The sequence below is a fragment of the Corticium candelabrum genome, chromosome 8, assembly GCF_963422355.1.
Source record: "Corticium candelabrum chromosome 8, ooCorCand1.1, whole genome shotgun sequence".
NCBI lineage: Eukaryota > Metazoa > Porifera > Homoscleromorpha > Homosclerophorida > Plakinidae > Corticium > Corticium candelabrum.
Genome location: NC_085092.1, coordinates 3,466,493 through 3,478,544, shown reverse-complemented (window position 1 = coordinate 3,478,544; position 12,052 = coordinate 3,466,493). Strand labels below are relative to the sequence as shown.

The 12,052-nt window shown below is 42.2% G+C and overlaps 1 protein-coding gene across 4 annotated transcripts; it reads right to left on the bottom strand.

Moving 5' to 3' along the window:
- Positions 1-2,183: 2,183 nt before the first annotated feature.
- Positions 2,184-11,238, bottom strand: LOC134183471 (uncharacterized). 4 transcript variants are annotated; one of them, XR_009970513.1, is made up of 10 exons: positions 11,155-11,238; positions 11,042-11,096; positions 6,274-6,350; positions 4,509-4,640; positions 4,342-4,448; positions 3,803-4,009; positions 3,185-3,385; positions 2,991-3,124; positions 2,731-2,855; positions 2,184-2,573 (listed from the first exon to the last, which is right to left on the bottom strand). XR_009970513.1 is itself a non-coding variant. In XM_062651018.1 (5 exons), exons 4-5 carry the CDS (start codon positions 2,827-2,829, stop codon positions 2,319-2,321), a joined length of 354 nt encoding a protein of 117 aa, XP_062507002.1. In that variant the 5' UTR covers positions 2,830-2,855; positions 2,991-3,124; positions 3,185-3,385; positions 3,813-4,039; the 3' UTR covers positions 2,184-2,318. The 4 variants fall into 4 exon arrangements, 1 of the variants encoding a protein (XP_062507002.1); XR_009970511.1 differs by having other exon boundaries at positions 3,813-4,009; XR_009970512.1 differs by having other exon boundaries at positions 3,813-4,009; positions 11,160-11,235.
- Positions 11,239-12,052: the final 814 nt, after the last annotated feature.

Here is a 12,052-nt window from a genome sequence, read left to right as displayed (position 1 = left end):
TACATTCTATCCTCATATAAACCATAAAGATACAGATACTGCACTGGTATATCACTTTGTTCAAATATAGGTAGTTGGAATTAATTAATGTGCCTGTTATTTGCAGAAATAAATAAATATATAAACAAATACATAAATTAACAATTGAAATAATTTTTGTCGATTAATCTCAATATTCACTGAGTAGTCAGCTAAAAGTTTTTAGTTAATTAATATTTGACATCAACATTCAATAGACATTTATTTTAATTAATTTGTATCCATAATGCACACGAGTCATTATTTGTTGTGAACGCATCAATGTGTGTCATTCTTCTGTTACACAAATGTGTCACACTCATATGGACAACAACTTCCAGTACCAGAGACTTCTGCTCTAGAGAAAGCCACTTAGCCTCTCTATTTAGCGATCCCAACCATAGAAACTGTTGTCAACAATACAGTCTAGGCGGTCTTTCTTTTCTCTCTATTGTTTATGATGCAGTTCATCTTCAGAGTATAGAGACAACCAGAGAGATATACTCTACAAATACGACAGTTGGCATGAAGTTGGACTCAATTGAAAGTTGGACTCAATTGGAAGTTGGACTCAATACGACAGTTGGAAGAGTTTCAATGTAGTTTGTCTCATATGCCCTCCATGTAAAGTCAGACAAGTTAAAGTAGAAAGACAACTGCAAACTAGCACAAAATATATTGCAATACCGTACTTGATTTTGGTCAAGTCTCAAACCATGCAGTATTTAATTATAATCTTGCCTTGTGTCAAGTCTTGTGTCTGAGAACATTTCAAGTCCCTTACTGCTAGACGACTTGTTGACCGTAAATCCATATCTACATCTTAGATTCTATACATATATAAAGACAAGATCCTAAATGTTTGTGTGCCTACTACTTTCTCACGCTTGGCTCATTGTCGTCGCTCGAATTCTCCAAACGTGCCTACCAAATGAAAATGAACGTAACAATGTCGGTTTAGATAGGTGGGTCCCGTTTCGGTGATTGACCCTCAAGCGATAAAGCTCTCTATTCTGTCCGACATTGATTACATATCCCAGTGGTTTACATAATACTTTAAAATGCTGTAACCACGCTGTATGCATGTCTTAACAACCAAATTCTAATTGTGATTCCACTGTTAAGACAAAATACAAAATAATCCAATTATGTTGCAGTTAGAGATCAGCTAATTGATGATGTAGTGTGTAACTTCCAAACGGACAAGACTGTAGTTCAAACGTATAAAGTTAATTGCAACTTTGGTAAGCAAAAAGGTAGCAAGGAGACTGGAAGCACAACAGCTACAAGTTATTGCTGCGCAGCTTCAGATAAAATTCTGGGATGCATTATATTTGTGTAGTCTGACCATTCCAAAAAATTATTCCAAGAAATGCTTGGTACTCAATCTAAACTAAGCCTGGATAAAACAGGACAGATAGCACACTAAAATCTTACTACAGTTGCATTTTAACCTTGCAAAAGGCTATCTTGTTGACTTTCACGCCATTCAAGATCAAACATTTAATGGCTCGTTAGAAGAGTAGCTACAGTTTGATCCAAACAAAAGAGCCAGTGCTGTCACTTTGAAACCTCCTGTAAACTGGTATAATACTGAGTAATCCAATGACATGATTTAAGTTGCTGACCTCTCAACTCTCACAATTTCATCGTGAGACTCACGATTTACGGCCATGTCTCACTATCTCACAATTTGCGCCCAATTCTCAAGACTACAATGTCCTTCTCCTGACAAGCCTACAGTGAGACACTCTGACAGTCGCCGTGCACAAATCTGTTAGCCTCGTCTTTCTGGACATAGCAGATTCTTTGGACTAGACTTTATATATGAGCCTCTAATTGCTTGTATCTGGGGTACCTGCAGTAAAAGTAACTTTTTGATGTTCGAGGCAAAAAGCCTTGCTGCACAAAAATGTAAAGCGAGACCAACAAGTAAGCTGTTAACCACGCCTACTTTTGACACGTTTAATAGGCGTGGTCGTTTACAACAGACAGTCTCACAATTTGGTGTGAGAAAGTTAAGAGATCTGGGATGTAGTAGGAAAGCAACCCAACCACTCCAAGATGCAATATAAATGAGTATTAGAGTATTCCTAGTTGTCCAAAAAGTTGAAGTACATAAAACATATAAGCACCCTTGGTCAGACCAAAAATACTGTATTGTCATATACACACTTGGTAATTACTGTCATGTGATGAAGAGCCTAATAATAATCTAGTATATATCACAATGACTCACTGACCGTCATATGTCCGACTTGAATTTGTTGCTAATACATTCTTGACGCATACAATTGTAGCTATGCTTCATCCGATATCTCCTCATTAGTTACAGCACTCGTTTCATCTCCGCCTTTATCTTCACTCTCTAGTAAGTCAACACGATGATAATCTAGATCCTCATCGTCCACAACAGACATTGACTGGTCAATGTCAGCCATTGCTATGTCCATACGATCCATGCTCTTGTCTTCAACTCCTTTCATATCGTGAACAAATGAATCATCAGCTTCATGCTCAACATAACCAAGACGCTTTTTCAGTGCCTTAATTCTCTACGTAACAACAACACGTAAGCCACATTTGGTTACTGAAATATATTATTTTTTACTTTTATCTTGCAATAGACTTCTGTTTCTGTTTGTCTGTCTGCCTGTCTGTTGATTAATTATTGTATTTATACATGATTCTGACTGCGTTGTATGTATTAACCTGTTCTAGGACTGATTTCTCATTCCGCCAATTCTCTGTTTCTTGTACAATGCTTGCAAGACAAGATTGTGCTGATTGTTGAGGCAACACAGTGTTCATGATGATTGTACATTCCACGCCAAAACCTAACAAGACATCTCAACATACAATACGTTCAAAAACACACACACACACACACACACACACACACACACACACACACACACACACACACACACACACACACACACACACACACACACACACACATCTGCCCTCACTGTATTCTCTGTGGGCTAGTGTCTGGATGAAGCATCATTTCAGTGTATTTCGTCATTGGTCAAACATGAGATTCAAATACTCACACGCATGCTCGCATACAAATCCTCAAAATGGATACGTTCGGCTACTCAATCTACACGAAACTGTCATGATGCAAAGCACTACTTACTCCACACTAATTCACTTTTCTTACTCTAGCTCTTTCCGTTCTCGTTCGCAGTTGCCAAGAAATGTTCCAAACTGACACGAAGTGGCATGCTCATGGAGATCAATGAGTAGTTTCTCATTAAACTAGAGAGTACATGGAAACTGCCACTGGAGCTGCCACACAACTTTAAGAAATTGAACGAAAACAGGAGAAATCTCTTTTGCTGTCACCATCTCAATGGCCATACTTAAACAAAGAATGACAATCATAGACAAACTAAAAGCAGTCTTATTGTGTGTGTGTGTGTGTGTGTGTGTGTGTGTGTGTGTGTGTGTGTGTGTGTGTGTGTGTGTGTGTGTGTGTGTGTGTGTGTGTGTCTGTGTCTGTGTGTGTGTGTGTGTGTGTGTGTGTGTGTGTGTGTGTGTGTGTGTGTGTGTGTGTGTGTGTGTGAGTGTGCATGTGTGTGTGAGTGTGCATGTGTGTGTGTGTGTGTGTGCGTGAGTGTGTGCGTGCACATGTGTGTGTGTGTGTGTGTGTGTGTGTGTGTGTGTGTGTGTGTGTGTGTGTGTGTGTGTGTGTTTGTGTGTGTGTGTGTGTGTGTGTGTGTGTGTGTGTGTGTGTGTGTGTGTGTGTGTGTGTGTGTGTGTGTGTGTGGTTGTTCACCTTTCAGTACCTGTCCAAATGCCAGCCACTCTTTACAGATAACTTGTATCCAAATGCCAGCCACTCTTTACAGATAAGAACTTGAAATTTGTGTAAAGTGCAATAGTAAGGATCAATTAACAATGAGGCAACAGAGCATGTCTGAGCTATTCGATCCCAACCATCACTGCAGTGCACCAACAAAGACTGTTCCTGCTCAGCAAGAGCCTAAAGAAGAGTCAAAGAAAAAAATACATAGACTTGAAAACTCTACACATAAACATAACACACACACACACACACACACACACACACACACACACACACACACACACACACACACACACACACACACACACGCATGCACGCACGCACACACACACACACACGCATGCACGCACGCACGCACGCATGCGCACACACACCCACACCCACACACACCCACACCAACCACACACACACACACACACACACACACACACACACACACACACACACACACACACACACACACACACACACACACACACACACACACACACACACACACACCAACCTACCTCTGCTATAAAAATTAATGTCTCCATGACACTCCTAATATGTTTCAACCAACCGCTGCTTGCAATACCGCTGAGAAACTCTGTCATACTAAAACTAGGATTCGGCACTACGATACAAATCACGTCCATCACGTTCACTCAACGTCGAGTAAAATAAGAGTCTCTACCTTCTACCAGTTTGTTCAAACTGTCACGCATCACAGGAATGTTGGGAATTCCCAAAATGTGAAACTCAACTTTGCTACAAAATTTATATTCTCATAACCTTTCCCTGCTGCTTTGTTGCCGATTGCATTGATCTGTAAAAATGTCAATTACTTTCTATTGGTTATTCCACAATACAGTAGAGTGTCACGTATCCAGACAAACCAGTCATAAACACATCGTGGTAAAAAAATGTAGCCACAAAATCAATAATGTACAATCAAAATTACAAAATCAAAGCCACAGGACAGACAAAATGAGTACCTTCTTGTGTAAATAAGAATGATAATGGTGGCAACTTTCCCAGTCTTGCTATACTACAAAACCAGTGGTAGGCAGCCATGACGGAGTGCATAGGGTGCTCGAGAACCTCCGTGTTTTCTGTCTTGGATCACTGGTAGGAAATGTTTTGTCGTCACTGAATAGTTCAAACTATACTAGAGCTGACACAGACAGTCCAAACTCCAATGCAGGTATGCAGTACTGCAATTTTAGCTTGACTTTCTTCACATGCCAGCAACACTTTACTCAAGTTAAAATGTATTTAATTATATTGTTTATGTTGACCAACCCCCTGGTTCGCAATCCTAACTACGCTAATGAAAACAGTAAAAATGTCAGATTCTGCCAATTTAGGTCACGCCCCCAATCCTATACGGTTGGGCTCCTATGTGCTACTTGAGAAAGCATTGGGTCTGCACTAGCAATCTCCTAGAGCCAGACTAGGAACTCACAAGAGTACTGACTTGAAAGGCAGACCTAAACTAGGAGGGCGGTGCAATAGGAATACACGCCTACCACTTTGAAACCGGAAGTATAAAACATGGAAGAGGCTTCCGAAGTATTTGAGCATGTTTAGATACAGTCATTGTATAAAACATTCTACAAACTTAGTGATGTACATTTAGCTTGGTAATGTGATCGTGTTGCAAAGTTTTGTTGATTCTGTTATCAGTAATTAGTAATTAAGTTAATAGATTTCCTAATTGTCTGTTTCGTGACGTCACATTGCCAATACCCTAAACTGTGCTCTGAATCCGCCACTCAACTTCTGATCCTAACTAAAGTGTGGACACCCAAAGTCCCACCACATCTCCAGCTGATGGTCAAGTCACATGCAGCCAGTAACCGCTACCATCCCCAGACAAAGATCAAGTACTTATTTATACTCTTGCTATGGTAACTGTGGATATCTACATGCTATACAATATGATAGCCACTTGTATAGAGATGAGACGTTATACTGGTTATAAAATATCGCTAATCTGGATACCTCAGGTCCCAACATGTCTGGATAAGTGACAATCTATGGTAATTAAACAACAGATACACAAACAGCCATGCAGGCAGAGAAACAGACAGACAAATAGAACAAACCAAAGAATGCGGTTTATTGCAGCACAAATTTTTGACTCTTACTCATGGGCGTGTTTCAACTACATACATCTAGCCTTTGTTGGGATTCGCTCATGCAATCATTTCAAAATATGTTTGGTCATCTGATGATTGATTGTTTGACCATCATCCCACTTAGTGGCTGACTGCAATGACATAATCCTGCCCATGCATAAACAAATTCATAACAAACAGATGACAAAACAAACACACAAATAAATAAACAGATAAATCAATAAATAAACCAATAGGCAAAATTTAAAAAGTAAATAAGAAAAAATAAAAAAGTAAATAGACAGACACACTCCATCCAATGTGAACGATAACCATAACCTGTGTCTCTTGGTGGTAATATGACCTCTCTCTCTCCCCCTCTCTCTCCCTCTCCCTCTCCCTCTCATCATATGAATCTACAACAACAACAGAATGACTCTTCATGTAATTATGTGTGCAGAATATCACCCCTGGTTAATTATAAATAAATAAATAAGAAATAAATTAATAAATAAATAAATAATAAATAATAATTTGTACAGTCTTGGAGCAGAAACCCAATACATGGTCAGTATTGCCATCTCACTGAGAAACCACCTGTGGACATGAAAGAGACCTACAGATGGCTGAAGTCATCAAATCTTCCTGCAGCAACTGAGGGACTGGTTGTTGCTGCTCAAGACCAAGCTCTTGGGACTCGGTATTATGAGCGCAATGTTCTGCATCGAGATGTCAGTCCCACTTGCCGCTTGTGCGGTGTAGGCGTGGAAACAGTTAACCACATTGTGGCATGCTGTAGTGCCTTGGCACCGATGGAATACACTGAGCGACACAATCAAGTGGTCTCCATTATCAACTGGTGCATTTGTCGTCACTTTGGGGTTCCAGTGGAGAGCAGATGGTACCGGCATCATCGTGATAGGCTTGTGGAGACGAACGAAATCACTATGATGTGGGATATTGCCATCCCTACTGCTAGGATTGGTGCCAGTCGCCTGACATCTGCTTCAAAAATAAGAAGACAGACACTTGTCTTCTTATTGATATCAGCTGTCCTGCTGATGGTAGCATTGCCAGGAAACAGGCTGAGAAGTTGACAAAATACAGTGACTTGCGGGTGGAGGTAAGCCGCATGTGGCAGTGTCGGACACTGGTTGTTCCAGTGGTGTTGGAAGCCTTGGGCATAGTGAATGCAGGTATTGCACAGTGGCTGGACGTTATTCCAGGTCATCATAACCTGCAGCACTTACAGATAGCAGTGCTTCTTGCATCCAGTCAGATACTATGTAAAGTCATGTCTTCTGTTTAGACAGCCATGATGGTCTAATTAAGAACCTCTGAGGCAGGGTTTTGCCTCTGGTGCTTACAAGAGACCATACCAACCAGACTGATCTGGTTGAGCACGACACAATAATAAGTCACCGCCATGGCTTAGTGGTTAGCAATAATGGCTACAAGTCCATGGTTTGACAGTAAATTATGAAACTTGTCTGTCTTTCTTTCTCATATTTCTCTAGCTTTGTCCATGAGACTGACTCGTCTCAGTCGTTGGGGAGTTGTTGTGGTCTGGCAAACGGTCCGTGACGATGACGTTCAGTGCTTTCCTGGAGCCTTTGATATGCACTAAGCGTGCTGTCCCGACTTCACAGTCACCGTAATGCCTGCAATCTATATCGAATTGGCTAGTCATTGATCGCCGTGTGGACTACACAGAAACATGTACCCTGCTGGGCTCACCTGCCGAGTTGGTGGGTGCCCAGATGAGAGTGAAGACCCTCTTGCCCATCATCAAGGGGCATAATGACACAACGTATTTCGTATCGCAACAATTACAGTTGCAGTTCCCTCGCAGGAGCAACACAAGACGTAACATACAAGCATACCAACAACTCTACATAAACTTACATACATAAAACCAACTATAATCATTTGCATTATACCATGACAAGCAAACTAAGGGTGCATATCTCCACTAGGGCTTAAACATGTTTACAACCTGTTTTAAGTCTGAAGATGTTTAAGAATAATCGCGACTCCAATAACGTTAAACCTGTTTAACTGTAACCTAACAGCTTTTGCTAAACATGTTTCAGAGGTAGTTTAATGAAAGTGGTTTAGGTTTAATGATCACGTGATATTAACGTGCATTCCACAACGATGCATGTTAGTTCTTTCGTGCTGTTATTTCTCTTTCTTGGAGACTACTGGAAGAAGACAGAACTAGGCAATGTCAGAAACATCGTAGACTGATGCGGAGTGTTTGGAAAGAGATTTCAGCAAAGACAGAGACTTATGTCTCTGATTGTTTTCGAGACGACCAGAAGACGGTCTCCCACTGTCTGGTTGCACAAGAAACGAATTCGCGTGGTATAACAAAGTCCTGGATAATTCTTTTAATAGCCCGGAATAAATGGACAAGTGGAGATGCTGTCTAGCTGAACATGTTTAGAGTTTAAACATGTTTAACGTTAAACCTGTTTCAAGAGCAACAAGTGGAGAAACAGCCTAACCAGTTACGCAAATAGAGGTCTTAATTGCCAAGCGTAGCGAGGCTTCTAATCCGGGTTGCACAACAGAAATGGGCGTGGTCCTATACGGCTCTCCATTGACCTCGTGTGTGTGTGTGTGTGTGTGTGTGTGTGTGTGTGTGTGTGTGTGTGTGTGTGTGTGTGTGTGTGTGTGTGTGTGTGTGTGTGTGTGGTGTGTGTGTGTGTGGTGTGTGTGTGTGTGTGTGTGTGTGTGTGTGTGTGTGTGTGTGTGTGTGTGTGTGTGTGTGTGTGTGTGTGTGTGGTGTGTGTGTGTGTGTGCGTGTGGTGTGTGTGTGTGTGTGTGTGTGTGTGTGTGTGTGTGTGTGTGTGTGTGTGTGTGTGTGTGTGTGTGTACATAAATCTCAAATTTCTTCTCCCCATGACCATGTTTCATGATAGGAACTACCTTAAAGAATTGTTTCCGTGTCTGACTACAGATGAGTCTAAGAACGATTCGTTTAAGTGAGCAAACGGCGACAAAAAAGCTTCATGAACTTCTGTCGCCCCATCCTTTTGTATTGTATCTAGGGATTGTGTGTACTTGACAACCAAGAAACACTTCTATTAGCTGTTGGACGTGTTACTCATGAATACGAGGTGCCTACTGATAGCATACAACTAGTTAATCTGTTTATCTCAAATACTAGTTGTATGGTATTTGTGCGTGTGCAGTCTGTGTGTAAGTGTGCGTGCATGCACGCGTTTGTGACTAACATGTCCAACATAGTTTTCAGACCATCTACTGAAATGCCGAGTCCTAGCTAGACAATACGTATTTGTTGAAACCCTATCTGTCATGGAAGTAAACATGCAAACTTTCTAGTAGTTTAGATTACGTATGTAGGCCTGGTATAGGTAGTCGTCGTTTTGCGATCGTGATCAAGACAATTGAAATGTGCAGTCTAGGTATGTACTCAGTTCTGTTGTAACGACAGTGCTATGGTATTTACCGACATAGAAATTAATATCGGCAAACATTGACTATTAACAGTGTTAGATGCAGCACAGTGTAGTAAAGGATTGATTGTAGTATGGGATGCGTGAATAGTTGACTGTAGGTGGTGTTTCTTGGTTGTCAAGTACACACAATCCTTAGCTACAATACAAAAAGGATGGGGCGACAGAAGTTCAGGAAACATTTTCTTCGCCATTTGGTCACTTGCACGAATCGTTCTTAGACTCATCTGTAGTCGGACACGGAAACGATTTTTTAAGGTAGGTCCTATCATAAAATGTGGTCGTGGGAGGAGAAATTTGAGGTTTGTGTACACACACACACACACGCACGCACACACACACACACACACACACACACACACACACACACACACACACACACACACACACACACACCAAAAGCTTGATGGAGACCCATATAGGACCACGCACATTTCTATTGTGCGACCCGGATTAAAAGCCTCGCTACGCTCGGCAACAATACAAAAGGATGAGGCGACAGAACTTCATGAAGCATTTTCTTCGCCATTGGGTCACTCGAATGAATCGTTCTTAGACTCATCTGTAGTCAGACACGGAAAAGATTTCTTAATTAAGGTAGGTCCTATCATGAAACGTGGTCATGGGAGAAGAAATTTGAGATTTGTGTGTGTGTGTGTGTACACACACACAAATCTCAAATTTCTACACACACACACACACACACACACACACACACACACACACACACACACACACACACACACACCAAAAGCTTGATGGAGAGCCATATAAGACCACGCCCATTTCAGTTGTGTGACCCAGATTAGAAGCCTCGCTACGCTCAGCAATTAATTACGTATCTTAAACTTAAATGCATGATTTGATTGCACTAGACGCACTGACCTCTATGAACAGTAGAATAGCATAATAACAGGCATTCTACATTACCTTGTAGTAGAATCCAGACAACAAACAGACAAACAGTTACAACCTATAGCACTGATCGACTAGCCTCGCCCCAGAGGCAGTGTGGATTGCAGCCCTGGATGCCCTGCCATCACCACTACGTCTGGTATGGTACCGCCTTTGGGGGGGGGCGCGTGTGATACTAATGTTATTAGCTAGGAACTGAGCTTTCGATTGGACTTTCACGTTGTTCTAGCCTCTGTGCTTGTCGATATTGCGATTTTAGGCCGCTGTCAAGCGTTAGTAAGAGATTGCAGCTACGCTAGAGAGCGTAATGGTGAAATGGCAGATCAGAAATGGCACTTGCAGTGCACCATGCCCCTTTGAACGCGTACACAGGTTCTCAGTTGAAGCTGCAATGCGTCATATGCCTCTAATGAAATGCATTGTACTGCTGCCTACGTACTGTACGCTAATTAGCGAAGCTCTCACGCTACAGTCGTTTCCTGTAATCTACTACACCGACAAAGTACACTTGTAACTGACACTAATCATGTCCCTAGGGACATGCTTAACGGTGACCGCAAAGGGCGGTACCATACCAGACGTACTGGTGATGGCAGCGCATCCGGGGCTGCAATTCACACTGCGTCTGGCGCGAGCTAATGATCGACACATGTATTTTGCCCTGATACTAGCTACAAAATATCCATCAAATACAGTACGTGGCTCACCTTCATCTTCTCCTTTCTCTTCCAGCCGAACAAACCTGACAAATTTCGCATATATCTAGAAGAGTAAAACGCTAAAAAATCTACCCGTCGAAAACATTAAGCAAACACTCAACTAAACTTCATCAAGCAGATGTATTCATGCAATGCAAGACAGAATTCCCACCACGTCACCGCACCGAAACGATCCATGCCCGCAACTTCGTTCTGCCTGTTAACACCTGCAGTCCCGGATAATCGGCAGTGTACAGTGTATGTACTGTACCGTACGGTACCAGGTACTAGCCTCGGCCTCCCAGACCCATGTAGCGCCGATACAAAATCGTCCTCCACGGGTCTGGGATGGTACCGCCTCTTCTCAATATATTGCGGTTGGTCCTAGGACCAGCATTAGTGTTCAGTTTCATAAATGCATACCTTTCCAATTACGGCCGTAATACAACAACGACGAAGACATGTCGAGCTAGAACATCGTGTCGCATCCTGCTGCACGGGTACCTTTGTGTTTACAGTAGCAACGGTTTTATCATTTGTGTTTTAGTAGGGAACGCGAACGGGACGTTAGAAAGCACTTTCTTTTACTAGCAGTGCCGCGGACGCGATCGGCATGTGTCTGATCGCCGTGAATCCGCCGCGAGCAGCTGATAGTCGCGCGTGGAGCTTCGAATTCGCGATGAAAATTCGCGGTACGCGCATCCGCTGTGACTCGATCGTCCGGATTCGATGCGACTTGCCGCGAAATCGAGACAAAACTTCGCCGTGAATTTTCCGCAAGACTGTGTAGTAGACGTGATCATGAAGTAGTTGAGAATGCAGCTGGCTGGCTAGTAAGCATCGGTTCGAACAAACGGCTCTACTAAGTGTCGTTACTGGCGTTGACAGGTGCAGAATACAAACCACGACGTGTAGGGACGTGAGTTTGCGTGAACAGCGCACTACAAGTCGTCGTTTGTGTACAGTGTAGTCTTTGGTAGACAGCAGATATGCATGAGATGTCTTCGTTGATTACAGCTG

What these genes read in the sequence shown, in the direction of transcription:
- LOC134183471 (XM_062651018.1), bottom strand. Translation starts at nt 2,829, where the DNA reads ATGAACACTGTGTTGCCTCAACAATCAGCACAATCTTGTCTTGCAAGC. An exon ending in AGAAATCAGTCCTAGAACAG is followed by an intron (nt 2,574 to 2,730) that starts GTTAATACATAC and finishes GTTGTTACGTAG; the next exon opens with AGAATTAAGGCACTGAAAAA.